At 33.7% G+C, this 27,225-nt stretch overlaps 1 protein-coding gene across 3 annotated transcripts in view; it reads left to right on the top strand.

The window, feature by feature from the left end:
- Positions 1–27,225, top strand: part of LOC108607550 (rap1 GTPase-activating protein 1) — a 91,930-nt gene that overhangs the window by 25,731 nt on the left and 38,974 nt on the right. For 2 of the 3 annotated variants that reach the window (XM_017998440.2, XM_017998438.2), the window contains exon 2: positions 21,700–21,892. In XM_017998440.2, coding sequence (XP_017853929.1) covers positions 21,716–21,892 — 177 coding nt within the window. In that variant the 5' untranslated portion in view covers positions 21,700–21,715. Of the gene's footprint in view, positions 1–13,427; positions 13,615–21,699; positions 21,893–27,225 lie in introns of those variants that run through there. The other variant, XM_017998439.2, reaches the window with a different exon arrangement.

Raw genomic sequence — 27,225 nt, 5'->3', positions numbered from 1 at the left:
TGCCATAGACTAAAACTAAAATTAGACAAAGCTATCTTAATTAAAGTTATGTGCACAAAAGAATTTTATGCTTTGCTAAATTTAATTGCTAACATATCTCTCTCTCTCTCTTTCTAGGTAAGTTTCTAATTATGCAGTGAAACGTAAGTTCAAGCTTAAATAATTGAAATGCCAATGCAGCAACAGAAATTTGTGTAAAATCAATTGATACAGCGCGCTGTTCATCAATTGCAAATAACGCCAAGGCGTTCAATTTCAAATCAATGCGACAGCTTCCGTAATTCAATAAATTTTTGCTTTTTTTTTTGTATATCTATCGTATTGAATATTACATTTGCAATAAGCGCAGTGCCTGCGAGGCAAGTCACTGGCTCGAAGTTTACCTTATGCAATTTTTAGTGTAGAGTTGCTAGCGGCAATGAATTTTATATAGTCAAGTGGCAGTAGTAACTGAATATTGCTTTAGCTGTTGAGTGGAAATGATATTTATAAGGAAAAATGTAGCAAATAATTTATTTGATTTTATAAAATAATTTAAATCAGCGAACTGACATCTAAATATTGCTTTTATTTAATGAATTTATAAGAAAAAACGTACAAAATAATTATACCGATTTGAATAAAACAATTCCAACGAAAGTGAGTTTATTTCTAATTATTGAGAATCGCAAAGAAGAGCTGCTTGCAGCTAAATATTGCTTTATTTAATGAATATATAAGCAAAAATGTGGGAAATAATTTATGTTGAATTTTACGCAATGACTTACAACGAAGTGACTTTATTTTAAATTAGTGAGAATCGCAGAGAAAAGCACTAAAGTACTGCTAGCAGCGCCATTTTGCTTTAGTAATTATTTTTGTATGTAAAGCAATGCAAAAATAATGAATATAATTATAGATTTTAATTTAAAAGACGATTCAAATCAGAGTGCATTGAGAATCGCAGAGAAGAGAATTTAAAAATATATAATATTTCTTTATCAGCATTTTGCTTTAGTAGTATGCAAAAATAATGAATAAAATTAAAGTAAATATATTTTTATTTAATTTATGAGACAATTTAATTGAGAGTGCAATTAATATTAATTATTGAGAAGCGCAGAGAAGAGAATTAAAGAAGAGAATATTTCTTTAGCAGCATTTTGCTTTAGTAGTATGCAAAAATGATAAATAAAATTATAGTAAATATATTTTTATTTAACTTACGAGACAATTTAATTGAGAGCGCAATTATATATTAATTATTGAGGAGCGCAGAGAAGAGAATTAAAGAACGAAATATTTCTTTAACACTTAAGTTTGGCGCTGAGGCAATAGAAAATTTTAAAATTTATAAAATAGCAATAAAAGCAATACAAATGAAATTAAATGTTTTAAAGTATTAAAATTCACAGAGTTCTTATACGACAGCTTAGTTGCTGCTTATAAGAATCGCATAGAGAGCTGCATTTTAAGTGATGCTTGATCTTCGATCATATACGAGATGCGAATCATTTCTTATATCATTGTATTGCTACGTTATTTATTTTTTTTGTCACACTCTCAATATTATGCATGTTGTTGACAGGCAGCAAACCAATGACAATGAAAAAGGCGCAACATGATACCGCCCAGCAAGTGACAGCGGGCGAGATAACGGCATATTGTGGGAACTGTGTGCTCCATATATAGAAAAAGCAACAGACTCGACGCTCGACGCTCGAAACTCACCCAAACTCACTCGAAAGTTTGTTTGCCCGCCAGGCAGACAGAAAGAGCGACTGCCAATGATTGCATCTGCTGTTACAGTTCACTGCCACTTGTGCAACTTGCAACTGCCACAAGCTGTGCACACACACACATGTATATATAAAATATATGCTTATTGATAAATTCATTGCGTTGACAAACCCAAACACGCCTACCTAGCATTTATGCTATATATCAATATGCTTTAGCCCCCAAGTGGGCGCAAGTTCTTGTTGCTGCCACCCAAAAAGCTGCCAGCGTCGTCTGACTTTTGTCCTGCGGCGTCGTGAGAAAACTCGTCGCGCTCTGTTGTTACTTCATGGCTATTTTGATAAGACGCCTCAGCAGAATTTCTCAGCCAGCCTCTTCACTCGCAACTCTCAGCGAATTGCAATATTTATCGCGGTAAATGAACCTTCACATTGTCGGTCATATTTAGTGCCTTGACTGGGGGCGACAACTCTCAATGTGGGCAGCGGCAGCGGCAGAACGATTGCTCTTGAGATTATAGTATAAACATATATATATTTGCATGCTGTGGCGAGATTGAGAGCATAGAGACACTTGAATTGCGAATTTCAGTTGAGGGAATGCAGTCAAAATATTTAGGGTTCTATTAAGCTAAAGACTGCTGAGAGTATTGTTAGGAAATTAGATGTAAATTTGAAAGTCTTTAATATTATAAATGAATATTACGGAAAAATAACTAAAAGCGCTATTTAAAGTATACAGCATATAAACAATTTTCAGTCTAAACCCTTGACTTACGAATATAAAAAATTTCTCTATATAATTAAGTGGAAAAACTAAGAAAATTGGACACTTGAATTTGTGAGTTTCTATTGGAATTACGTCAAGAACTTCTATTAGACTTAATTGTAGTCCTTAAATTGAATGCAAATGCTCAAATCTTTCTTAGTTAGTTTGACGCCTATTTTAAAATAGTTGTAGCTTAATTCATTTTAATATTATAAATAATTAAAAAAAAAAATTATCGTTAAAAATGTCTAAAGATAATTTTAAAATAGAGGAAAATTATAACGAGACCTGCTCCCCATTAGTTTTGAAATGAAGCTCACCGATATTTATTTTAAATTTAATTTAGTTAATTAGAAAATTTATTAGGAAATTTTTTAAATATTTACAAAAATATTTTTATTTTCTAAAACATTTTTTTTCTATTAAAATTTTTTATTTATTAGTATTTCGTATTATAAATTAATTCTCTTTTAAATCTTTGACTTACGTAATTAAAAAATTAGTGAAGACACTGAGAAGAAGAGAATAATACTCTACAGTTTAGTTTAGATTATTTAGAGCTATGCTGAATGTTTTCTTAGGAAATTTAGCATTAGTTTGAAGACCTAATTTATTTCAATATTATAAATCAAAGAAAATTAATTAAAAGCGCTATTTATAGTGCACAACATATAAACAATTTTCAATCCAAAAATCTTTGTCTTACGTACATGAAAATTTCCATAGAAAAATTAGAAATTGCCCATTAATTTTTTAAGAACATAAATTATATTGCGCTTTGCAATATAAACGAAACAATAATAGCGCTTGTTACACATCAAAAAGATCATTTGTTTCTTTTTGGTCAGCAGATGTTTTTTGCTTTAGTTGAAGACACACACACATTGGGAAGATAAATAAGCTGAATGGCAATAAATATTGTGATGAAACACAAATTCAAGTTTAATTAAATTTTCTGGGGCGCTACATTACAGCAACAACCGCAAGGCGTTTGATAGCAACACAGATAACAACAATAGCCAACGCCAGCAACAACAATTTGGCTGTCGACAGCAGCAGCAAGAGCAACTGTAATCACGAATGAGAAATTACCGAGTTGGTGGGTGGGCCTCGAAGCGTGCTGACCTCCAAAAAGGCAAAGACAATAGAGCCGCAAGCTATGTTGGCCCAAAGCGTCAGGTGTTGCCATTTCTTGTTGCTGTTGCTGCTGCTGCTGCTGCTGTCAGTGGCAAACATTTCAATAAACGCATAAATTCGAGTCTATTTTTAGGCGTGCGAGTTTTTAGCAAATATTGCATGCGGCTTTTTGCACGTGGGCGACAAGTCCCAATGTCAGTTAGATTGCTACTAGTGGTGTTGACAAGGATAGCGCCCGCTTCAAGTTCAAAAGAAAAGTCAATAATAGTGAGGAAAAACCTGTTTGCTTTTCCTGCAAAATGTTGCAAGCATTTTTGTTGAATATGCAAGCTCAACATTATTTTTCTAGCTAAATTTAGATTTACTAAGAATTTCAAATGGGAAGCACTTACAGTTCAGTTAAAATGCAGTAAATAACATTTAAAGCTAAGCAAACTCAATATAAAAATTCGAAGAAATATGCACATTTTAATGAATATTAATGTTGTTAAATTAGCTTAGTTTAGTAGACTTTTAAAAGGAATTTTATTGGCAGCACTTACAGCTCAAGTAACATTTAAAGCTAAAGCAAGCTGAAGATAAAAATTTTAATAAATATTAAAGTTGTTAAATTATCTATTTAGCTTAGCAAAGTTTTAGAAAGAATTTAAAAAGGAAGCACTTACAATTCACTTACAGTTCAGGGGGTTCAGTAAGCAGCAAATTTGAATAAAAATTTTATAGGCAGCAAATAATCTTCAAGCTTCAATAGAAGAAGAGAAAATTTGAATAAAAATTTTATAGTAAGCAAATATTTTTTAAGCTTAAATAGAAGTATAGAAAATTTTCATAAATAAAAATTTTATAGGCAGCAAATAATTTTAAAGCTTAAATAGAAAATTTGAATAAAAATAATAATTTAAAAAGCGTAAATAGAAGAATACAAAATTTTAATAAAAATTTTATAGGCAGGCAAATAATTTTAAAAGCATAAATAGAAGAAAAAAAAAATTTTATAAAAATTTTATAGTAAGCAAATAATTTTAAAGCTGAAAGAGAAGAATATAAATTTTAATAAAAATTTTAGGGTGAGCAAATAATTTTAAAGCTTAAATAGATAAATATAAAATTTTAATAAAAATGTTATAGGCAGCAAATAATTTCAAAAGCGTAAATAATAGAAAACAAATGTTAATAAAAATTTTATAGGCAGCAAATAATTTTAAATAGAAAAATAGAAAATTTTTTATAAAATTTTATAGTAAGCAAATATTTTTAAAGCTTAAATTGAAGAACAGAAAATTTTAATAAATATTTTATAGGCAGCAAATAAATTTAAAGCACAATTAACTGACCTCACCCACTATTAGCCATAACGGCTTGTGAACTAGTTTTGAAACAAAAATATGTTAATATTTAAACAAAAACTATCAATCTTTTATCGACGAACGAACGAAGGACAAAAAGGCTAATTAGGATACGCTTTCGATTCATTCAGGCATGGTTAAGGCCTAATGAACCGTAGCCGCGACCCCATTCAAGGCGTGTGTGTGTGTGTGGGGGCGTGCTTTGCAGGTGTTAACACGAACGCCTTTGGCATGTCACAAAATGTGTTTTTAATTTGCCAAAAAAAAGAGAAACACGCGCTACACCTGCAACTGGCTAAAAGGTTTCAAAACTGTTTGTTGATTGAAATGCGCAGACCACACGCAGGCACACAATAAGTGGGCGTATGCCACGCCCACAATTGCATGTGACGTGCGTATTTTAATTGCTGCGCACTTGGGCTCGTTAGCGCGCTGGCAAGCAAATTGCAATAATTGATCAGCCAAAATATAAATAAATATAGCTGCGTATATTAATTAATTTCAATTTTGGTCAACAGTCAACACAGCAACGTTGTTGGCTTGTGGCTGCGTCTGTGTGTGTGTGTGAGCCCCCAAACCATCAATTAGTTGGCGCAGCGAGGCGCAGTTTTTATTTTATGGCAACCTGAGCTGCCTAGACAGAGACTTGGGTTCTCTCTCTCTCTCTCTCTCCCTCCTTGGGCCATTATAATTGTCACTTTTGCTGATTTTTTATGGCGTGTTGTCTTTAATGGCATCTTTGGGTGGTCTACGCTGACACCTTGAACCTGCGCTTGGAACATAGAGCTCCAAGGCTATTAACACACCAGCAGTCACATTTAATTAACATTAAGTTATATATTAGCAAAGCAGCATAAATATTTATTAAGGAATTCATAAAGGTACAAACTTAAAATGTTGTAAAAAAATTCGTAATAAAAATAAACATAGCTGCATTTCAAATTATGTCAAATAGTCTAGCAGCACAATAGTTTTCTATAACTTTTTACTAAATATATAAAATCAAAATTCTTAGTAATGCGTGCGATAAATAATTCCAATCGTAACAAAAACGTACTCAAACATTTATACACAAGCCGCAGAAGAAAGCAGATTAAAAGCAAAACAATGGCCATTAAAATAATCAAAAGATTTCACGCTTTTGAAGTCTTCAAATTCTTTGTGCAAGTATCCGAAGCTATACGCAAAGATCTGGAGCTGAACGCCAAATTTAAATGGCTTATGCTACCGAAAAGAATTAGGGCCAGATTTCGACGTATAGCGCGAAAATTAGATAGATTGGCCGTAACTAGCTTTGGTCCCGTTTACGAAGAGACAAAACATATAGTAAATGGACGCAAGCGAAAATTTAAATAAAGCCAAACTTTAAACAAAACTTGCGCATAAGATAGATTATACTTATTTTTTGTATGGGAGATACTTGAGACACAAAAAAGTTAGTGCAGCTTAAAAGCAGCTTAGAGTACAAAAGTTTAGCCAGAGCTTGACATTTGTTTAAAAAGCTGAAAACAAGTGGGGCGAAGGATATGCTTTAATTGAAAAAATTAACTTTAAGCAATTTGCTATGCAAATACGATATGCAAGGGAGAAGACTGAAACTGAAATGGAAGTTTTGCAGCTGAAAATTGGCATTAAAGGCTGAACAGACACAGAAGACAGCAAGGAAGAGGGAGAGGGGGTGACAAAGCTGTGAGTTGGAAGCAAGCACATCATGTGTCAATGTCGGACTGGTTAACGACACTCGTTCTAACTCTTTTTATACACTTTGACATTTAGAGCGTATGAAAAGGGTATATCAAATGCGTGTAAAAGGCAGCTGTAGGCGTGGCAGGCCCATAATATATTTATACGCGAACTACAAAACAAATTGAGTCGTTATAGCAATTTTCGTGTGTCCATACGTCTGTATGAGCAAGCATAACTCATAGACTATAAGCGCTAGAGCTACCAAATTTTGTATGTAGCTTCTTCTATTGCTGTTACATAATATTAGTTTATAACTGTTACATTTTTGCCAAGCGTCTTGCTATAGAACGAAAAAAACTGAAATAAATCAGTACTTAGTAATATTTGCTTATAAATTTTGCTTTTAGACAGCGTTGTGCTAGTCAAAGTGTATAAAAAAGTTGCTTGCGTACAATTTTAATGCGCTCACTTTTTTCCTGCACTGCGCACTCGATGAGTTTGTCAACGTTGATGAAATGATGTCTGTCTACAAACATACACACACACACTCACACACACTGACAAGCTGTCGCTTCTATGCCTGTGTGTGCTTTGGTCCCACTGTGTTCACTTGTAAGGACTCGCCTTATGCACAATGCACTGCCAACTGGGATATTGCACTCGCTCTCAGTCGCTCAGTCGCTCAGCCGCCGTCGCCGCCTATGTGAGGCGACCACTTTCTCAGTTTACCCCTCTCTCAGCCTATGCCTCTCCCTCATCGTGTGGCATTAACCCCGTACGGTCAAAAAGGTTTTTCCTAGCGTACCGTCTCTATTTATTAGTTTTCCATTTACATTTTTTTTGTGCTGCATGTTTATTATAAGGATGCTTATCGCTCTCGCTCTCTCTGCTTACAAAACCTGTTTTTCAAATTAGTTTGTCAAAAAAGTTTCAATTTCAATTTCATTGCCTTAAATATTTTGTATACACACAGTTTATTTTTTTAATGTCGCACTCGAGACGCAACAGAAAAAAAACTGCAGCAAGTCCTTTTTTATATTCCTTTTAAATTTCCTGCTTAAATTGCATTTGCCGCATTAAAATGGGGAAATTATATTTGTATAGACCTTGGAATTGCACTGGGCTGAGTTTGGGAGCTTGGGGCTTGGGCTTGGGCTTGGGCACAGACGCAGTGTAAACCTGCTTAGCTGCAATTTGAAGAGCGACGGCGACGGCAACAGCCAAAGCCCAACGTCAAGTAGCTAACTATGAAGAATAGGACTGCAGTTAAAACGAATAATAAATACGCTACAGTAAAGGAAAATGTTTAAAAATTTAATAAAAAATACTGAAAAATTATTTAGCCTAAAAAGTTGTTAATATAAAATTATATTTTAGCTAATGCGCTAATATGTTTAATATTTGAAATTGAATAACATTTATGCGCACAAACTCTAAAAAAAAAACTTGGGGGAAAAAATATATACAAAATATAAATTATTTTATTAAAAGTAATTTTTTTCTAAGACATCAATTTAAAATTATTGTATAGCAGCTGCTGATATATTTAATTAAAAAAAATTGAATAAAAAACATAAAGTAGCACATTGGACACAAAATTAGATAAATTATTTCATTAAAAGTAATTTTTTAATGTCAATTTAAAATTTTTTTTATAGCTGATGCAAATTTATATTTAATTGAAAAATATTAAATAAAAAATATAAAATAGCAAATTGGTTTAAAATTAGATAAATTATTTTATTATAACAAATTGGCTTAAAAATTAAAACATATTTTTTAAAAATTAATTAACAACAAAATTTATAAATTTTAAATTATATTTTAGCTGATAATTCAAAGTAAATAACTTAACAAAACCTTTTAAATTACTGCACATGCCCAAGCAATTTGGCACAACATCATAAAATATTTTTATATATATATTATATTTTGCTAGACTTGCAAAATAGTTTAAAATAAACAAATGCGTACCTGGCACGCACATAAACTATAACGAACGTGCCATAAATATTTATAACTGAGATGCCTACATTATATATTTTATAGTTATTTCTAACGGTAACGCGCGCTGGCTGTTACAGAAATAAAAGTATTTAATTGCTTAAGTCATAAGTCTTCGTTTAGATATTAGAGCTGTCGACTATGCCGCAAATGCAAAAGAAAAACTGCTGACGGCAATGAGAACGACAACGATGACGTTTTAATTATGTGTGGTGGGTGGTTGGGTGGCTGGGTGGTGCTGCATTTAAGGGCGAGACGTTAGCGAGACATTTGTTGTTGTTGCAACTTGACTCTGCGCCGTTTTGTTAATTGTAAGCGCGTGGGTTACGCATGGGGATTGCAGCAGCGGAAATATGGCAGCAACAATAGAGCAAGCGAGATAGATAGAGTGAACTTTTTACACTGCACCAAATGCAATAAATAATTTAAAAAGTTTACATATGTATTTGCAGTTCATTAAATGAGCGCCACTCCCACCCACGCTGCTCTACACTTTGCCCAAACTCAATTTCCTGCACATTTGCAGACTCTCGCCTATAAATGTTGCTGGCGCAAATTAACAAGCGTAACAAAAAACACACACACACACACGCACACACATTTACACCAGCCTACAAGTTTAGTTATATTTATACCAAAGGGTGTCGCCAGCCTCGTGGTGCACAAGCTTTCAGCTTTGGCCTTCCCACCCAGCCACAGCCACAGCCACAGCCCAGCTCAGTGTTCAGCATTTACAATTGCCAGAGCTCTCAGGCCTCTGGGTTAATGTACTCTCAGCTCGCTGTGGCTGCTGCGCGTCTGCCCAGCCACCACCCACTGTTTTTTTTTTTCTTTCACTGCTATAGAAAATTTGTTTTATTTAGCGTACATGAAATTGTGATACTAACATTTCAGTTTTGTTGCGAGTAATTGCGGATATTTTCATTGAAAAGAATTAGCTTACAAATTAAGTTGCTGTGTGTGTTGGCTTAGGGGGAGTAAAGCATTTGGACAATTGTCTGTTGCTGAGTTGAATGTTTGCTAACAATGTCAGGGTCACAGACAGTCAAATAATGAATGTTACAATTCATAAAACTCTTTAGCATCAAAGTAAATTAAGCATAAACTAAAGCTTAGTAAACAAACAAATTTTGGCTGCATGCTGTGAAAATTAATTTCCAAGAATTGATTAAATCAACCAGCAATCAATGAATTTTTTATTTGTTTTCATAAGTTTAATGAGCAATGAAATTTTTATATTAAACTTTAAATATAGCAAATTTTGCTTCAAGATGAATTTAATATAATTTAATTGTAAAAAAAGGAGTATTAGTAGTAATAATAAAAGAAGTAATAGCAGTAGAAGTAATAGTAGTATAAATAATTGTAGTAGAAATAGGAGTAGTAGAAATGCTAGTAGTAGAAATAGTAGAGTAGCACTAGTATGTCAACTTTAATTTATAATACTACTTAAGAAATTTTGCTGAATTTTATAAACTCAACCAAAAATACTTAAAATGCCTAAATTTAATTATTTATTTTTAATAGAATTTTTTAGAAAGTTTTTAATATATTAATGCTGTTTTTGTTTGTTTTTATGAATTTATTTATGAATTTGAACTTCAAAGCTACATTAACAAATATTTTTAAATGCATAAATATTCAATATAATGCTAAATATATAATTTTAATTTATTAATGAACATAAATGAATTTATACAGTTTTTTATGAATTTTTTGAGGGTTGATATGACAACCATTAGCTAATCTAATTGCAATCTAAATTTCCATTTATTTTCATTGACAATATATCGGTTTACATACAAATCTAAGCGTTGATCTCTATAAATATTAAATTTAATGTATTTTTTGCAGAAATCTAGCTAAAATTACAAAACGCTGCTATTTTTATTTTTTATAAATTTTCCATGGCATAATTTAATTTGACTAAAGCGTTTAACAATTCATTATAGACTGACTGTTAAACCGTTAACTAGACATAATATATCATGCGTTTGGGTAGACGCCTACCAATCAGCTAATAAAATAAAATTATGCATATGAACAGTCACATGCAGTAACAAATTTATAGTTTATTTGTCGCATATTCTATGGTTTGTTGGCTGTCAATTCAATAAAATTATGCTAATTTTATGAGCATTTAAAAGAAAGAAAAAAATACAAAATGCGACAAAAGTGACTAAAATATACAAAAAAAAATACAGAATAATTATAAATTCAAAGAGGAGAGTAAAAAAATGTGTGCTGTGATTTAAACATTTTTTTTGTGGCTAGGGTAGGGTGCTTGAGGGGTGATGTGCACCCTTAGGGTGAACGCGTGCGCAGACGCCTTTGACACCTGAAACTGAAGTTGGTCGCAGCCTAGGGGAGAGTTTGCCACTTGAAACAAGCTGCAAGCAAATTATAAAATCATAAAAAAACTAAAAAAAAAAAAAAGAGAACTCTTTGCTATCTGTGAGGCACAATCATTAAACTGGGTGGAGTGCGTCGTCTTCAACTTGCAACACACAACGTCGACACATAAACAGAAACGCGCCGCAGCAACTAATTTGCATAATTTCATGTCGAAGAAAAAGTAGCAACGACGAAAGTGAACTTAACGAGCCGTTGAAGCAAAAACCAAAGTCAACTTCACATTTGTTTGTGTGTGTGTGTTGGCCAGAAGCAGCAGCAGCAGAAAAAAGAGTCAGCTGATTATCGTTATTATGTATGCACACTCAGCAGGTCGAAAAGACAATAGAATTATGAGGTGTTGAGCGCTTGAGTGACTAGCGGAACGACAAACTCATAAAAAAGAGTTGCGCGCTGCCGTCTCAAACTGAGAAAACAAGGCCTAAAAACCTAGACAATGGCTAGAAAGTTATGGCTAAAATTTAAATTTAAAAAGTAGCAAAGAACTTTACTTAGAATCTACTACTGCTGCTGTTGTTGCTAATCAGCGTAGCAAGTGGAAATGATGCAGTGGTTTTTACTTCTCAATAATGAAGGGAAATTGAAAAACAACAAGCTGCTCTTTTTATTTAGCTGCGTTAACAATAATGCAGCTGGGGGCTTAAAGCGAATTGCGTTGTGGCAGGTTATAAAAGATGAAAAGACGATAATTATACTTAGGAAGCATAGAGAGAGGGTTAGAAAACGGAAGTGATAAGATAAAGATTATGCTATAAAAAAAAAAAATAGTTAGTTTGCTTTTGTAAAAAAGTAAATATAGAAAATTCTGTGAATGTAGCAAAGCTAAAAATATATAAAATTTAGCAAATACTAAAAATATTTAAATAATTAGCGAAGCATTCCCGTTTTATTTTTAAATTAATATAAAGTTTCATATAAAAGTAAAATATATTTAAATTATTTTTTGTGTTTTGAAAAGCGATTACAAATTATTTGTGTACGACAAACCGAAATAGAATTAATGATTTTAAATAATGAATTGATTTTAAAGGAATGAATTTAAATGATTTTAAATATTTTAATTTAAAAATTTAATATAAAATGTTTTTAATTGAAATATTTGAATTTTACTGAAATATTGAAATTATTTATTATTAAAATTAATAACATTTGCATCCCATAGCAATAAACAGTCCATTACCGCATTTCTTATATTTATTATGCATTTTAAAATTTTTTAAACTGCATGTATATCAAATTATTTTTAACTTGAAAAATTAATTAGATAATTAATTGATTTATTTACTATTTCATATTGAATTTCAAGGAATTAAATCAGTATTAAAATAAATCATTTAGAATGCAGTTTTTGCTAAATTAAAATTAAAATATTAATGACAGTAAAAATCTGTAGATAGAAGATGCATTTATAAAATAAATCTTAGCTTAATTAAAATTTATATTGGAATATAATAAATGCGTAAAAAAATTTGTAGATTTAAGTTGCAGTAAATTAAATCAAAATTTGAAAGTAGAAGCATATTAAATAAACAAAAAGCGTCTAAACTCTTTGCTCTTGCATGACATAATAAACTTGCCACAAGCGCAAGCAACTTGCAACGCTTAGAATTGACAACAAAACGTGTTAATTAAGCGCAGCTGACTGGCCTGTCCACTTCCGTCCACAACGCGACGCTAACGAACAATTGATTTGTCGATATCTGATCTGTCAGACCAGTGAACGCAAACTGAACTCAGTTCAGGTGTTAATGACACGCTGACAAAAAAAAATACAAATTTGTCAAACGCGCATTGTATGCAAAACATGCACCAAAAAAAAATAAAGAATTTTACATATAGGCCTATGGGTCTATTGTTATTAAATGGACAGCGCAGCGCCTTTTGTGTATAGGCTGCAAATATCCGGTAGCCCGTAGCCGGCCGGTGTGGCTATATCTATATAAAAGAAAAGGTGAGCGAGCGACGTCAGACGCGCATGCGCAATCGAACATGTTACAAGCGATCTTCCGGGGTGGGAAAACTCTCTCTCTCTCTCTCAAACGCCGCGCGCTCTCGCTCTCTTGTAACATTTGCCGGCCTAACGCAGCAGCGAAGAGAGTTTCAGTTTGAAAACAAACGTCGAGCGTTTAGGTTGTAAATACGCGTGTAGTTAGCGTTGTAATAAATATTAAAAAAATTACGAGTTTTATAAACGAAACGAACAAAGTATAAACCTAAAGTAGCTTTTGCTTAATTTGTATTAAATTAGTTTTAAACTACTTAAGTGCAATACATTGCTTTAATAAAGTGCTGCAATATATTTTATTTAAAAGCGAAAACTATCTACACACACTTGTGCATAAGTGTGTGTCTGTGTCTGTGTTCTTGACCTAAGCAAACAAAAGATTTACCTGCTCTTGTAGCCCAAAGCAGCAACTTCTACCTGTTTTCCTTGCTGGAAAATCTTTACAAAAGGACACACACATAACATGAAATATATAACGCATACACATAAGGAATCCTACACATTGGTAGCACGCAAACGCTACATGAAGAATCTGCTGTATGTATCTTAAATTCAATTTACCAATAATTATTAAATTCAATTTTAAGCATTAGCCATTTAGCTTACATTTTTTTGTAGTGCATTTTTTACTTATAAATAAATTTATGCATTTATGTAAAAGCAAAGTTGCTTTATTTTTTAAGCAATTTAATTTAAAAATATTATACAAGAAAAAAAATATTAGCTAATTTTTTTCAATATTTCAATTTGCTTAATTTTCATATTTTAAGCATAAAGTGCTTTGAGTAATATTAATTGCACTGTTAAATTTTTCAATTCAATCAATTTATTTTTTACTTCAATATTTTCCTCTGAAAAATAATTTCGATGCTTTTTTTTAAGTTTTAAGCATAAATCATTTATATAATTATGACTGTCTAAAATATTTTTTAATCAATTTTAATTTGAACTGCTTACTTACAGAAATTTTATTCGTTTTCTAAAATATTTTGTAATTAATTTAATGTTAACTGCTTACAGAAATTTTATTTTTCGAATTTTATATATTTTTCCACTATACTTATATTTATTTCTAATCAGCATAATTCACAATTTCTCTCACTGCATTTATTTGAGATATGCCTTTGTCTACATCTACGCTTGATTAAATATATCGGCTTGTCATGTACAAATATTGATGCCAGTTATACATATAAATATATGACATATGCGTAAATTATGCAAATGACTACGAGCCATCAAATTTGCAATGTGCGCTACATTGATTAGCAAGCAGATTTTTTCATTATGCATAAATTAAATGCAAAATGCAATTTTGTGCGCACTTGAAACTGAAAAAAACACGCCCCAAACAAACGCATTAAGTATGCAAATTTTTGTTATTTTGGCAAAAAGGGTAAGGACACAAAAAAAATGTCATGCGGCTTTTTGTTTGTTTGCCATTTAGTGTTAACCGCAGAATAGAGGGAAAAATAGCGGGTTAATCAGCAGCATCTTTTCTTTTCTTACGTTAACGCCTTAGACGTTTGACAGTTTGCGCTGCTCATTGCTTATTGTTAATTAAATTTGTATGATTAATGAATTTGCGTATTTTTTTTTGCTGCTGTTGATGATGTTGCAATTGTTTGAATCCCCCTCGTAGCTGAGCTGCAGCTAAATGCATAACAAACAGCTTGTAAGGCTTGTAAGGCGATACGCTAAAACCCTTTAACCCTTTTTTTATTTTGCACCCCTTGTCTAGTTTGCTCAGCTTCTTAGTTGTGTTTTTTGCAAAATCAGCAAAGTCAACAAACGCTGCATATATAAAATTTTATCTCTAAGCGCAGATCATGCAAAAAAGTATTAAAAAACCGTTAAGCTTAGCTCTAAGCTAAGCACATAAATCACTTTTGGCACAACCCACGCAGCCCACACGCTTATAAATTTTCAAAAAAAAAGCATAATGTTCATATTTTTGTTATAAGAAAAAAACGAAGAGCAAGTCGCAGGCGGGTCAAGACTAGACCCGCAGCCAAGCGGCTGTTGCGCAAACTGCGAGAGAGTGAGAGCGCATGAAAGAGAGTGAGCGAGAGCGAGAGAGACATGCAAGCATATATAATTAAAAAACTGCGCTGAGGAAGTTGCATTAGCTAGGCAATCAATATAATTTGCTGCGCTCTAAAGATAAAAATTAAAACAACGCGCATTTAACCTACTGACATTTGCTTAAGCTGAGCAACAGTTACAAAATAGTTAGCGCTACTTAAAGCTAAGCTAATTTAAATATAAAACTAAGTGCATACAAAATAAAGATCTAAAAAAAATTAATAGAGTGTGTACTAAATCTAAAAAAAATTTTGATAAAATGTAGAAATATAAAAACAATTAATAGCTGAGTAAATTTTGTGCTACTAAAAGGATATATCGGTTAATATTTTAGCACAGAGTAAATTTAAGTGCATAGCAGAAAAAATACTTAAAAATTATTTATAATGGCTGTATAAAACAAAAGCTATTTAAAATGTTAAACAGAAATTTCGAATTAAATTATATATATAAAACATTTATAAATGAGCAAAGTAAACTAAACTTATAACAAAAATAATCTGGAAATATTTGAGTTACTGAATTAAGCTAAATTTTTGACAATTGTTGAGCAAATATTTTGAAAATAAATGTAGAAACATAAAAACTAAATAACTGAGCAAATTTTGTGCTTTACTTAAAGCTAAGCTAATCTTAAAATAAAATAAAGTATAAAGTAAAGTAAAATATAAAATAAACTATGAAATAAAAATCTACTAAAAAATTATAGAGTGTGAAGAATTAGCTATAAGAAATTTAGAAATATATAAAAAATTACAATTGTGCATATTTAGTACTACTACTAATTTCCGAAAGTATTTAAGCATTAAGTATAGAAATTAAAATTCTTATAGTAAAATAAAAAATATAGCTAAATAAAAAAATGCTTATAAAAATGTTTAGAGGCTTTAGATTTAGCAAAATGTTAGCCAATAATACTCAAAAAAATTTGGCAACATATAACAAAAACAATGAAGCAAAGTTGTTGCTATTAAATCGATATAGCCGTTAATTTGTTTAAGCCCAGAGTATCTGCATCAAAGCCATCAAGCACATCATGTGCTCATGCTCAAAGCCCCCCTATTGTCAACTTGTCAAAAAATTTGTGTGTATTTTTTTGAAGCAATGTTTTTGCGGAAAATGCGTTGCAAATTGTCTTTTGGACGTATTTATGTGAGCGCAACATTCACCAAAAAAAAAAAAACAACAACAACAATTCAGAGTTGAAGCCCACATGGCGCAGGCCAGGCCATAATTGCAAATTAAGCAGTTGCTGTTGTTGTTGTTGTTGTCGCCTTGGGCAACTGAACAGATTGAGCCAAATGATTGCAGCGCTTGCTGCTTTTGACCTTGTTAGAGCTAACTTGTCTTTTTGTCTGTCTGTTGTAGGTGGCGGCGGCGTCGTCACCAACGCAACTTGCCACAGAGTGCGGCGCTTATTAGCACAGCTAGAATTTCAAGCTGAGGCGCTGACCAAAATTTACACCTTGACCTGCTGCCGCCAAAAATAATTTTAAAAGCGCGCGCCTGAATTTTCTTGCACGTGCTACTTGCCACTTGGCTACTTGGCCACGTTTATAAATAGTCATGACAACTAAATGGCAACTTCATTAATATGCAAAGTGGCGACGACTCCTTGTTCTGTCATGCATAATATTTAAACAGGCTAAGAGCAAAAGAATTATCAACACTTGAACGCTTATTAACAACATTTTCATGCTGCATTTAGCTTGCACCAACAACAGGTTGCCTGCCTCACTCAATTGCGTGTCAAATTGAAGTTGCCGCTCCGGCCAGGCCAACAAGTGTGCCTTGTCCAATCTTCATAAAAATACAAAAAAAAATAAAAAAGGTAGAAAGTCTTGTCTGCAATTTGCATATTTATCTAAAAGAGCGTACCTAGCTAGCAATTGTTTAATTTCATGTACTTTAGCTTAAACTAACTAGTTAGTTGGCTCAAGCTGTGGGAGTAACTGTAGTTTGTGCTATATTTAGTGATTGATTGGTTGGGAAAGCGTAAAGCAAAGAATTTCTAAATGAGATTTTTAGCTGAAACTCTGTTTTAAGAACTGATAAAAATCTTTTTACTGCAAATTAAATTTTCCAATAAATCGTAATTAATTAATTTTATTAATTTTATAAAGAGTTAAAAAAAATTAGCACTCAAACTCAAGCTAAAATTAAATTATCTTTTAAATTGTAATGAATTGATATTTTTTTTTTTTTTTTCAAGAATTAATAAAAAATAAAATTACAGTGTTCTACTTTTAAGAACATAAGTTCTACATTTATGAACAATGTTCATAATTTAATAACATAGTTCAAAATGAAATAAACATTTTTTCATATAACAGATCATTTAAAAAAATATATTGGTGTTCAACTTTAAGAACATGCGTTCATTTATTAAGAACAATTGTTCTTAACTTAATACCATAGCTCAAAATTATATACGCAGCTTAATAATACATTTCATAGTTCAATAACTAATTTAAATTTAATTCAAAACAAAAATATTTGTGTTCTACTTTTCAGAACATGCGTTCATTTATTAAGAACAATGCTTCATAGCTTAATACTACATTTCAAAACTAAATTTATGTATTAAAAATACATTTCATGGTTTATTCGAAAGTGTAAAATATTAAAACCAGTTTTATATTTTTGTTCGCAACCTAATTTGTAAGTCTTAGGCTTATGCAAAATTTTTAGACTAACCCAATTATGTTTTAAATAAAATTTACAATTTATGCCTAGAACTTGTCACTCTCTCACTCTCTCTCTTTGTCTCATAGCCTAATCTAATTCTATATCTAATGCTTTCACCTCTCAACCCAAAAACACGTTTTATTATCTTTTGCCTAAAGGTCGTAGCTGATTAGTGAGCACCCTAAAACTGGCAGCTAATTAAGGCAACGAGCTTATCAAGCCTGCAGCATCAACCTTGTTGCATGCAACATAATGATAGTCGCAGACGATTTTTCCCAGACGTTTTCACTGACCACACAGCTGCCGCTTTGGGCAGTTTTCCAAATAGAAAAGCAAAATTCATATCACTTTCACTTTAGACGCTGCTTGGCTGCCTGATCGATCAGCTTAAGAAGCTGTGACGCCATAAATTTTGTAGCTTCTAAAAAAACAAGTTACTTGTATGCTTATCAATAAAAGCGGCTGTGAAAATAGCCACGAAAATTGTGTAATTTCCACCAAAAAAGCAAAAAAAAAAAGGCAAGACATTGGTAAATTATGCAAATGTAACAACGCCTTGGCGCTTGGGCAATAAAAACAGACAGCGAAATACTTTTCCGGCAAATTTGTGGCTAATTTACGAGCCGACAAGGACGACTGTACCTTAGCGCAGCAGAAAAAAAAAGGATACAGGATAAAGGGGTTTCTTATATTTGGAACGTGTTGCATTTATGCGAGTGAAACGAGTTTTTCAGTTGCAACCCCTTTAAGAAATGCGACTGCTGCAAAGAAAGGAGGATGTTGAACAAAAGGAAAAATCGGGGCAGCGACAAGTTTAACGGAAATGAGAAAAACTTGCCGCGAAAATCTCGAAACTCAAGTCCGAGTTGGAACTAATTTTAATGACAATTCATGCAGCGTTGAATGCATTGTTAGCTATATAACAAAAGAAACTTATGTCGGGCAACTTGAGTAGCTAAGGACATTAATCACAAATGTTGAAAAAGAAAATTTTTATGCGCAGTTTTCACGTAATTTTCATATAAATTTGACAATTATAACAATTAATGTTGCAACATTGCTGGCATATTGACCTCAAATTTTGACTTTGCCGGCTTAGTGTGTGTCCTGTGAAGTGTCCTGCAGGGGCAGACACATGTGTGTGTCCTTTTTTTTGAAATATCAAATGTAAAACTGTCGGGTCAGTCTGTGTCCCTTGGGATTTGTATTTGCTTTTGTGCACACATTTCCTGTAATTTCTCAAACGGAAAGAGAGCGAGAGAACGAGAGAGCGACGCTGCCTAGTAATTAGCGCCTGGGGAACTAGAACCTGACGCTCTATCAAAAGCCAAACATCTGTGCTGCGGTTTCCTTCACTGGCAAGTGTGTGAATTCTTTTCACATACACTGTGATTAAGTGCTGCATTGTAGTTCATATATCTTTTGCTTTTAGCTTTGACTGTCAACACATAGGAGAGAGACGCCTTGGCATGTCTCTTATTGTTTTTCTTTACTTGCGGCTAAACTTTAAACACGCGCTATGCGCTGCGCATGCTAAGCAGGCAGAAGAAAAATACATAAATTTGCATTTAATGTACGGTTATTTGGGTGGTACTTTTGTATGCTGTTAATAGCTTTTAATTAAGTGGGTGTAGCAACAAAAAAAAAATGAGCAGAACGCAGGCGTAACCACAAAAACAGGAAGTGCCTAACGCTCTTTCGCTTACTTTTTTTTTGTAGCTGCCTTACTCTCATTTTATGCTGCCTTTTATTTCATTTATTTGCTGTTGTGCATTTGTTATATTTTTGCTTTTTCAATTTCCTTTTGCCCCTGACAATTCATGTGAAAAATTGTCATAAAAATGCAATAAAATTTGTGCTGACCTGGTAATTCGATCAGCAGCTCAACTATATTACATGTTAGTAGTAAAAAATTCATAAAATTCAACAACGCTCAAAAACAAATAAATAAATTGTGTAAAACGTTTTGTAAAATTGAATTGTAAAAAACTTTGCTTTGTCTATAAATTGTGCGTTGTCTTCGTTGACAGTTGTGCCATTTGAAAGTTGTAATAAATATTTTGTGCATAGCATAAAGTCAAAGGGTTAATAAAAAAAAGTTATAGCTTTGATTCAGCATTCAGACGTACAACAGCGCTTTAAACAATTTACGCTATTGTTGCTTACACTTTTAGTAAGCTATATAACAAATTTTAGCTGCGTAGCTTTGACACTTCTCGGGATCTAACACCGAACCCATTGGGAAACATTAACTTATAAACTACTAAAGTCTAAGTTTTTATACTAGACACTTATATTTATTGCTTTGACTAACAGCTGTTGGCAGTGCCACGCCCACTGCTCTACTCCAATTACAACGCCCAACGGGTTAGCAGCTAATCCTAAATTTCTCTTTCACTTGCACTCCACTTCGTCTGCACTTTAAAAACTATCAACACACGTGACTCTGCTGTAGATTATGAGCACAGGGCAGGACCTTGCGTATCCTTTTCCCATAACTGTCAGCAGTTTATGCTTTTCAGTCGCTGTATGTATGTCAAGTCGTGTAGGTGTTAATTTATGTGCAGCAGCGGCTGCTTAAGCAACAAATTGTTTAAAAATAACAACAACAACTAAGAGAGAGATTTTTCTTTTTGGGAGCATGTGGAGCAAACAAAATTGCAGCTGCTGCTGCTGCCACAGACACGTAACAACAATAAAAACATCCTCACGAACTCGCCCTCGCTCTCTCTGTCAACAGAGCTGGCGGCTGTTGCAACAACACGCCGCTCATAACTTCCGAAATGCCCTAAAGATGAGAACAACAAAAAAATATAAGAGTGCAAAAAAATAAAAGTGACAATAAACATGAGCTGAGAAAAAAAATATAACATAGCTTTTGAAGTGCACTGCGTATATTTTGAAGTGCATACTCATAATTCTGTTTCCTGCTGTCCGTTCTGTTCATGCGTGAGAGAGAGAGAGAGAAAAATTGGCAAAAAAATGTTCAAGTGGCAAAAAACCAAAAATATTCCAAAAGGAATAACCAAAAAGAGGAAATACTCAAGTTGAAGTTTAAGAATCCTTTTGAGTCAAAGCCCACACTTGAATTGTTGATGTTGCAATTGTGAGCAGAGACATTTTGTGGGTTTATCCTTTTGGATGAACTTCGACAGCGACTATATGAATTAACTTTTAAGCAGCGCGAAACAGACTTCAAGAATAATTTATGAATACTTTAGAGTCAATTGTTGCGAATTGTGGGCATAGAATTGAGTTAAGCTCTTCCGAAAGGATAAAATCGTTGCGACTTCGTCTATATAAATGATCTTTTAAGCAGCTCGAATCTTAGCTACGTTTGTTAATTAAAATTCATTGCTTGCAGTTCATTTATTTCATTTACTTGCGCTGTCAACTCTTTACATAAGTTTTCTAGCTTGATTAATGATTTTTGATTGCTGTCAACTCCCTTCTTGAGCTGCACTTTCTTTTTGTTACGCATGCTAGACTTAAATGCTGCCGAGCTACTTCTTTTTATTTATTAACCCCTTGCCTTGCTGTTCGACTGACTGACTCGACTTCCAAGAGTCCAAGTGGCAGCCACTTGTGTTCAGTTTGCCATAAGTCAATGTGCAAAACCCTTTTAGTCCACTCGAGTTTGCGCAGTCAATTGCATTTGCTTTCGGTTGAGGTTGAGGTTTTACTTTTGGCGCTCAAGCATGAAGCGACTTGCAACCGCCTCTGTGACAATGCCAAGTGCTTTGACTTTGTGTTTTTGGCTTCGCTGCGCACACGCCAACAAAAGTTAGTGATTAGTTTATTGCGTGCACTATGATTAAACTATTTCCTGTCTCTTTGTTTCATTTGCAGACGCCAGCATGCTTTCATGGCAGGCGGTGGCACACAGAAGCAACAGCCAGGTGCTCCAGGCAGTGCCAACACCATCACACACAGTCCCGAACACTTGCGTGGCGCAACACAGGATCTGTTTGAGCTGCTGGAACGTGTACAGTGCTCACGGCTAGACGATCAGCGTTGTGTGCTTCCAGCTTATTTCTCACAGGTGAGTTCAACAAACGATATAACTAAAAGGAATGATAAATGATATGGCTGAGGGTTAACTAAAGTCAGTTGAAGTGGTTGCCTAATAAGCAGCGAATTCCATAATTAATGCTGCTATTATAAAAGCAAATAATCAATGCTAATAGATATTACCAAAAAAATTATATTGAAATCATTTAAATTATAAATTTACTCTTCATCAATTAAGACTACAGTATTTTCTAGTAGAATTCTTTGGGATTTTGCTACAGGAAATTTGATTAGGACTTTGAGCAAATGCAAGCCGGAAAAACTTCTGTGTGAAGAAAACTTAATTAAACAAAAGACTTTTCCAGTTAAGATACCAGTATGAATTGCAGTACAGAATGAATATTTATAGAGATAAATCGAGCTGAATATGCCCCTTGAATGAATATCAATAGAAGCCTTAGATGCCAATTGGGAAAAAGCCAGCATAGCAACACTGGACTTTAGCCAAGTGCAAATTAAGAAAGTATTTAAAGTAAAATATTTGTACAGTTTGCTATAATTTCTAAGATTTTGAAGTTTAGTTTTCACTTAGTTTAGCTGCTCCATTTAGCTGTCTCTACCTCACTCTCTCAATTTGATTTGATTTTCTTGCTATTTGCATAATTTTAAAAGGGAGCTAATTCTACTAGAATTTCTCAGCTTTATATTTTATTTAACTGCTCTCAATTTAATTCAGAATTTTATGCTATTTTCATTGAACACTTGATTTAATTTGCATTGTTTTATACAAGTTAAAATTCGTAGAAATTAAAGCAAGATATTTATACAATTTCTCATATTTATATTTTATTTAGCTGCTCTCAATTTGATTGAGATTTGTGTGCTATTTTCATTAGACAATTCATTTCATTTATGCGCTTGGCTTGAAGTGCAAACACAGGCGCTGCTCTCTGCTTGGTTTAGCATCTTTAGCACCTACTGGCAATGACATCAGCTTGCATACCAAAGCCACACACCCACACCCACCCCAACACATCTCCCCAGCTAGACAACTTTGAGGGTGTTTGGTTCACTGACCTGCGACAACAAACTGCACATTGTGATTGCCTCTGTCTGTCTATTCAACAGTCTCTCGTAGTGTCTTTCTGTCTATTGCCATTGTGTTGTCCCCGGACATATGTCGAGGCGTTTGCTCCACTAATCTAACTACAGTGAAAACCCTAGTTGACCCATAAACCCATTGCAAGCGCAGCGCAGCGAAAGTATAAAAATTTTTATAGCCTCATAAAAATGGCAAATGGGATAACAACAACAACAGCAACAATAACAACAGTAATAACAACTACCAAAGCTATGTTATGTGCAAGTCACAAATTGACCAGATTGGGCACAATGCAACCCCCGCAACCCGCTCTCCACCACACTCTACGTTTTTAACTCCTGGGTGCGCCACCTTTAAAAACAGCTGTAGTCTTATAATTTGACATAAGCTGCGCTTTGTTTGCTGGTTTCTCTTGTATAAATTTAATAGAAATGCGCATTATTCTTTTAGCGTATGCACACATACACATATGTGTGTGTGTGTGTGTGTGTGTGTGTTTGTTTCTTTTTCAGTTTTGGTTGCGGGTGTCATGTGAATTTTATGCTCAATGTGAAACTGTCAGGGATTACAAAGCCGCCAGCTCTTCCGCTCTTCCTCCCTCACTCTCTCTCTCTCTCTCTCTCTACTTGATTAACTAACTGTGACGCGCATTTGTTGCTGCTTTTACTGCTTTTTATCAAATTGTTTTTCAGCTGCCTTGACAGCTGCTTAGGTGTGTCTTAATAATTCCTTTATAAATTATTTTTTAGCAATTTTTAACGCACTTAAAAATATAAAAAAAATAAGCAAAAATTGCGCGTACATTTTTTACAATAGCAGCATTTTTATTAGAATTTTTAACTCAAATTTTCTTATTGGTTTTCAATTTGTTCTAAGCATCGCTAGCGTTCGTTGCCACAAGCGCGCCCTCTGTTGTTCATGTTGAGCAAGCAAAGAAAGTCTTTAGTAAGTGCAGACACCAGTCGCTAGATAGCGCCATGCTTAGTTGCACATATAAGCGGCAGATGGCGCTAATAGCGTAAGCAGCAAAAATTAAGAAAGTTGTGCAAGCAAAACATTTATAAAATGTTTAATGTTGCTTTTGTTTTTTTTAATTAAATAAAAACAAAAATTGTTAATTATTTTTATTGTAATTTTTTGCAAAGTTTAATTCTTTATTTATTTGCAAGTTGTTTGGCTTAGCTTGCTAGTTCTAGCTGCTGTTAGCTAATCTATTATTTATTTTTATTGCATGTAAATAAATAAGCAAATATTTATTTACGTTTACTCCTTGGTAACCTTTTTCTTAAGCTGCGATTTACATGAAAGGACTTGAACCCTTATCAATCACAATTTTCATTTAACATACTAACAGCGCATAATCCACTTAATAATTGTTACTTTTGTACTCCCTACCCCTCACTTCTAACTTTGCGCTGCAGCTCAAGACATTTTAATTTAGTTTGCTCAAGGAAATTTTTGCTGCAAACTTTGCTTTCTAAAAAAAAAATAAACTTGCAACGTGCTGCAAGGCGCTTTAGCTTTCAAGCGTTGCCACTTTAGTGCACCCCTCACCTCACTTCTCCCCTCTAGTGCTTTTTGTTTGCTGTTGAAAAAAATGCGGGCGCAAGACGTTTGGCCAAAAAGGGAGCGAGAGCTTGGGAAAAATTGAGAGCAAGCCTTTTAAAAAAAGTTGTATGCGGGTTTGTCTCGACTTTAGCTCGGGCAATTGGCAAACTAGGTTGAAGTTGAAGTGGCAGCGCCCACTAAGCAACAAATTATGTTTGCACAAGTTGTAAAATTGAATTTATAAGCAAAAGGCAGTGACACTCAAACTGTAAACGTGCGAAATGCATGCATATAGCGCTTGTCAAACTGTCGCTTGCCTGGCACGTGGCGCTTGCCGCATTTGCACACGCTTTAGCTATTGCATACTTTCAGGCTAATAAACTATGCGCTGCTATCCGCGCCTGATCCTTGTTTTTGCGCCTCCAATTCGTTTCCATTTCCTGCAGCTTAGTCAGTCGCAGCTGCTGTGGCGCCTAATTAGGCCCAAAGCGTGTATTTTGGCTCGCTCCATTGTCTTTGCCCTGGCCCCAGGGGCAGGCAGCTGCGCAAGCGAGCGAGATACGCCAAAAAGCCGCTAAAATTTATGCCACACAGCATGCCCCACTCCACATATAAAAAATTTTATATGCCTTTATATTTTTTTTCGCTAGATTTTCTTGCATATTTTTCACGCTACCTTTATCTACCTTTTTGCCACATGCAACACACATACACACACACACACACTGATATTTTTCATTGCGCCGCTTTGCAATTTGTCTGCAGCGAACGTTGAAGTTGTTAATTGCCATGGTCGTCGTCAGTTCCTTCCAAAGTTTTTCGTCTGCTGCATTCATTTCTCGCTCTCTTTCTCTCTCTCACTCTCTCTGTCTTTTGCTACTCCCACAGTCGTCAATTTGCAGTTGCATGAAAATGAGCCGCATTCACATGCAACAACACACACACACACACACACACACACTTATATATGCACATGAATTCTAAACCACAAAATGTGCGATGTTTATCTCGAGTGCAGATAGCAGAGACAGATACGAGTTCAAAATGAGCAGAACAACAAGCTAAAAAAATAACAGCAACAAATTTAAGCAGTAGCTGTGCTTAGCTACTCTATGAAATTTAAGCTTGAGGTGGCTGCAGTTGATTTAAAGCAAATATTAATAACAAAAGCTTAATTTGCCACAAAAGAAATTCAAATAAATAGTTTGCTGAATTAAAAAATATAATCTATAATAAAATGCGTGTTTATATAAAGTTCTAAATTATTTCTGAGCATACACAAATTTAAAAATAAATATTTAAAAATATGTTAAATAAAACATGCAGATGATAGATGATTTAAATCTCTTTTTATATTTTTTTAAATATTTATTTTTTATAAGGTTCTAAATTAATTCCAAGCAATAACAATTTTGGTATTTATACTTTGTCATATTTATTTATTTTTATATAAAATATGCATATTAAATTGAGCTGTTTGAATTAAAAAAATACTATTATATTTGATTTAATTTTTCTGCTTAAAAAAAAACTTTAAGTACGTTAGTCTTAAATAAATTATGCACATAGCTTTCAGTCTTAGATTTCAAATATTTTACAATCTATTTCCTTGCTTTGCATATAAAGTTCTTGCAATTAAATTGTTTTTCTTTTTTCAATCTTGAACTCTTTTAAACTGTTGTTCGCCTTTGTCTAAGTAGTTTGCATAATTATTTCAGTGGGTTACATACGTAAAAACATTAATGATGCCACTTTTTATAGAGAGGTCATAAAAAGATCTTAATTGAGGAACCGCCGCTGCATATGAACTGAACTATCTAACTATCTATCTGCCGCTCGGTTTGCTGCCACCACGTCTTGCTTCACGTGTTGCACTTAAAAATAAATTTTTATAATTATTTTCCGCTTGTTGCATGTCTAGGGGCGCTCTCTCGCCTTCGCTCTCCCAACACTTGAGAGGTCGTCAGTCAGTTTGGAAATCTTTTTTTTTGCCGTTACGCCGAAAAAGAAAACGATGCAGACTCTAAACTTGGGCTGCAGTCACTTGTGGCTTTTTAATTTCCACCACATTCTCTGTCTCTGTCTCTTTCGCTTGCAACCTGCATAAAACAATGCAACAAAGATTTTAATTTCTTGTTGTTTTGCTGCCTTGAAACTGACATGTTAAAGTTTTCGTGGCTCAGGGCCACGTTACCTGGGCGCTGTCTAGTTGCCAGTCCCACCCCTCCCCCACCTCACACTCTACTCATTTAGCTTGTGTTTGTTTAGCAAGTTGCTGCTTCGTTGGTTTCATTGTTGATTGCCTCTTTAATCTTTAGCTGAAGCCACAAGCAAAAGTTCAAGCTTCAAATGCGGGCTTGTTACATATTTAAAAAAAAAAATAATAAATAAATAACTAATGTAAAACTTACTCACTGCTTGCGGCAAACCGCCAGCGCAGCCCCCCTCAGCAGCTCTTCGGCTCTAAAAAGTAATAATAAAAATAACAACAGCTGCACACACTAGAACGTGTTTAATAATGCGTTTGCAATTTTTATGATTTTGCAAATTTAGTTTGCCTTACACTCTCGGCTCTTTCTTGATATTATTTGTCACCCCGCTTTATTAAGCTTGAATGCCAAGGTCGTGTGCATACAAAAATTGTTGTTTGCTTAGCGGCTGTGTTTCATGTAAACTTGCCATGCCCCACAAAATAAACAAAACACACACCAAAA

This window comes from Drosophila busckii, chromosome 2L (genome assembly GCF_011750605.1).
Source record: "Drosophila busckii strain San Diego stock center, stock number 13000-0081.31 chromosome 2L, ASM1175060v1, whole genome shotgun sequence".
Lineage (NCBI taxonomy): Eukaryota > Metazoa > Arthropoda > Insecta > Diptera > Drosophilidae > Drosophila > Drosophila busckii.
This window is presented reverse-complemented; position numbering and strand designations above follow the sequence as displayed.